At 51.7% G+C, this 2174-nt stretch overlaps 1 protein-coding gene across 1 annotated transcript; it reads left to right on the top strand.

Annotated features, from left to right (window-relative positions):
- Positions 1 to 787: 787 nt before the first annotated feature.
- Positions 788 to 1445, top strand: ins (preproinsulin). The gene is made up of 3 exons (XM_061896546.1): positions 788 to 848; positions 910 to 1100; positions 1185 to 1445. Exons 2-3 carry the CDS (start codon positions 917 to 919, stop codon positions 1343 to 1345), a joined length of 345 nt encoding a protein of 114 aa, XP_061752530.1. The 5' UTR covers positions 788 to 848; positions 910 to 916; the 3' UTR covers positions 1346 to 1445.
- Positions 1446 to 2174: the final 729 nt, after the last annotated feature.

The raw sequence follows: 2174 nt of genomic DNA, 5'->3' as shown, positions 1-2174 counted from the left end.
GATAGTTAAATGACATGACTAGTTTAGGGACAGGATTAGTTCAGGAACAGCACTAGTTAGATGGCAAGACTAGTTAAGGACCTAATTAATTCTAGAACGGGACTAGTTAGAGGGCATTAATAGTTTAGGGACCTGATTAGTTCAGGAACGGGACTAGTTAGAGGGCATGACTAGTTTAAGGACCTGATTAGTTCAGGAACAGGACTAGTTAGAGGGCAGGGATAGTTAAATGACATGACTAGTTTAGGGACAGGATTAGTTCAGGAACAGCACTAGTTAGATGGCAAGACTAGTTAAGGACCTAATTAATTCTAGAACGGGACTAGTGAGAGGGCATTACTAGTTTAGGGACCTGATTAGTTCAGGAACGGGACTAGTTAGAGGGCAAGTCTAGTTAAATGACATGACTAGTTTAGGGAAAAGATTAGTTCAGGAACAGCAGTAGTTTGAGGGCAGGACTAGTTAAGGACCTGATTAGTTGAAGAACAGGACTAGTCAGAGGGCATGACTAGTTTAGGGGCCTGATTAGTTCAGGAACAGCACTAGTTAGAGGGCAGGACTAGTTAGATGACAGGACTAGTTTAGGGGCAGGACGATGAAGACGGGTCGCGGTGGACTCGAGTAAGACGTCAAGAAAGTCAATATTTGTGCGAAGACGATCGCATCAAGTCGCCTCATTTGTCGTGTTTGCTCGACAGAAAGCAGCCAATCAGGCAGAGGAGGGGGCGTGGCCTGGCGAGCGCACGCCAGCATAAAGAAGGCACGAGGTCTTGTGTTCGACCTCACACCTCTCAGCTCCTCCAATTCAGCATCCTCTTCATCATCAACCACCTACTCCGACCCTCCAGGTAAGCCCCGCCTCCTCCCTCGGTGGCGACCACGCCGGCTGACCTGCGTGTGCGTGCTCAGATCCACAATGGCGGTGCTGTGGCTCCAGACGGTGTCTCTTCTGGTCCTGTCGCTAGCGTGGAGTCCGGACTACCAGGCCGCCGCCTCCCCGCAGCACCTGTGCGGCTCTCACCTGGTGGACGCCCTGTACCTGGTGTGCGGCGAGAGAGGCTTCTTCTACAACCCCAAGAGGGACGTGGACCCCCTGCTGGGTAAGGAGGCCCCCCCCCCCCCCCAGTCAACGTCACGTCACCTCGCGCCGGCCCGTTGACCACGTGTGCTTTTTGTCCAATCAGGCTTCCTCGCGCCAAAAGTGGGCGGGGCTGCAGGCGGCGACAACGAGGTGATGGAGTTGGGCTTCAAGGACCAGATGGAGGCGATGGTGAAGCGAGGCATCGTGGAGCAGTGCTGCCACAAACCTTGTAACATCTTTGACCTGCAGAACTACTGCAACTGAGCATACTCTAACCTAGCCTAGCCTAGCTTAGCTTAGTGATGTTACAAAAGAATCATCAAATTATTTTTCCTAAAAAATAAAATTTTCTTCACTGAAACAGGTTCAGATGTTTCTTTTATTAACATTTAAAATGGCCTTGAGGCCATAATTGCCAAGCCTCCCGGATTTTCCGTGAGTCTCCCGAAATTCAGCGCCTCTCCTGAAAACCTCCAACTCCCGAAATTCTGGCAGAGCTGGAGGCCACGCCCCCTCCAGTTCCACGCGGACCTGAGTGAAGACAGCCTGTTTACACGTCACCTTTCCCACAATATAAAGAGCGTGTCTGCCCAATGAGGTTATAACTGTAGAATGATCGAGGGCGAGTTTTTGGTTTCTTATGTGGGTTTATTGTTAGGCAGTTTCATTAACCTCGTCCCAGCGCGGTAACAACACACAACAACAGCAGTCAAGTTTTCGTCTACCGTAAAGCAGTTTGTCTGCCCTAAACCGAAATATTATACATCCATCCATGCATCTGCTTCCACTTATCAGAGGTCCGGTCGCGGGGGAAGCCCAGACTTCCCTCTCCCCAGGCACTTTGTCTAGCTCTTCCCGGGGGATCCCGAGGCGTTCCCAGGCCAGCCGGGAGACATAGTCTTCCCAGTGTCCTGGGTCTTCCCCGTGGCCTCCTACCGGTTGGACGTGCCTTAAACACCTTCCTAGGGAGGCGTTCGGGTGGCATCCTGACCAGATGCCCGAACCACCTCATCTGGCTCCTCTCGATGTGAAGGAGCAGCGGCTTTACTTTGAGTTCCTCCCGGATGGCAGAGCTTCTCACCCTATCTCTAAG

The sequence above is a fragment of the Nerophis ophidion genome, linkage group LG04 (genome assembly GCF_033978795.1).
Source record: "Nerophis ophidion isolate RoL-2023_Sa linkage group LG04, RoL_Noph_v1.0, whole genome shotgun sequence".
In the NCBI taxonomy this organism is placed as follows: Eukaryota; Metazoa; Chordata; class Actinopteri; order Syngnathiformes; family Syngnathidae; genus Nerophis; species Nerophis ophidion.
The sequence above is the reverse complement of the archived record's forward strand: the minus strand, read 5'-3'. Positions and strand labels throughout refer to the sequence as shown.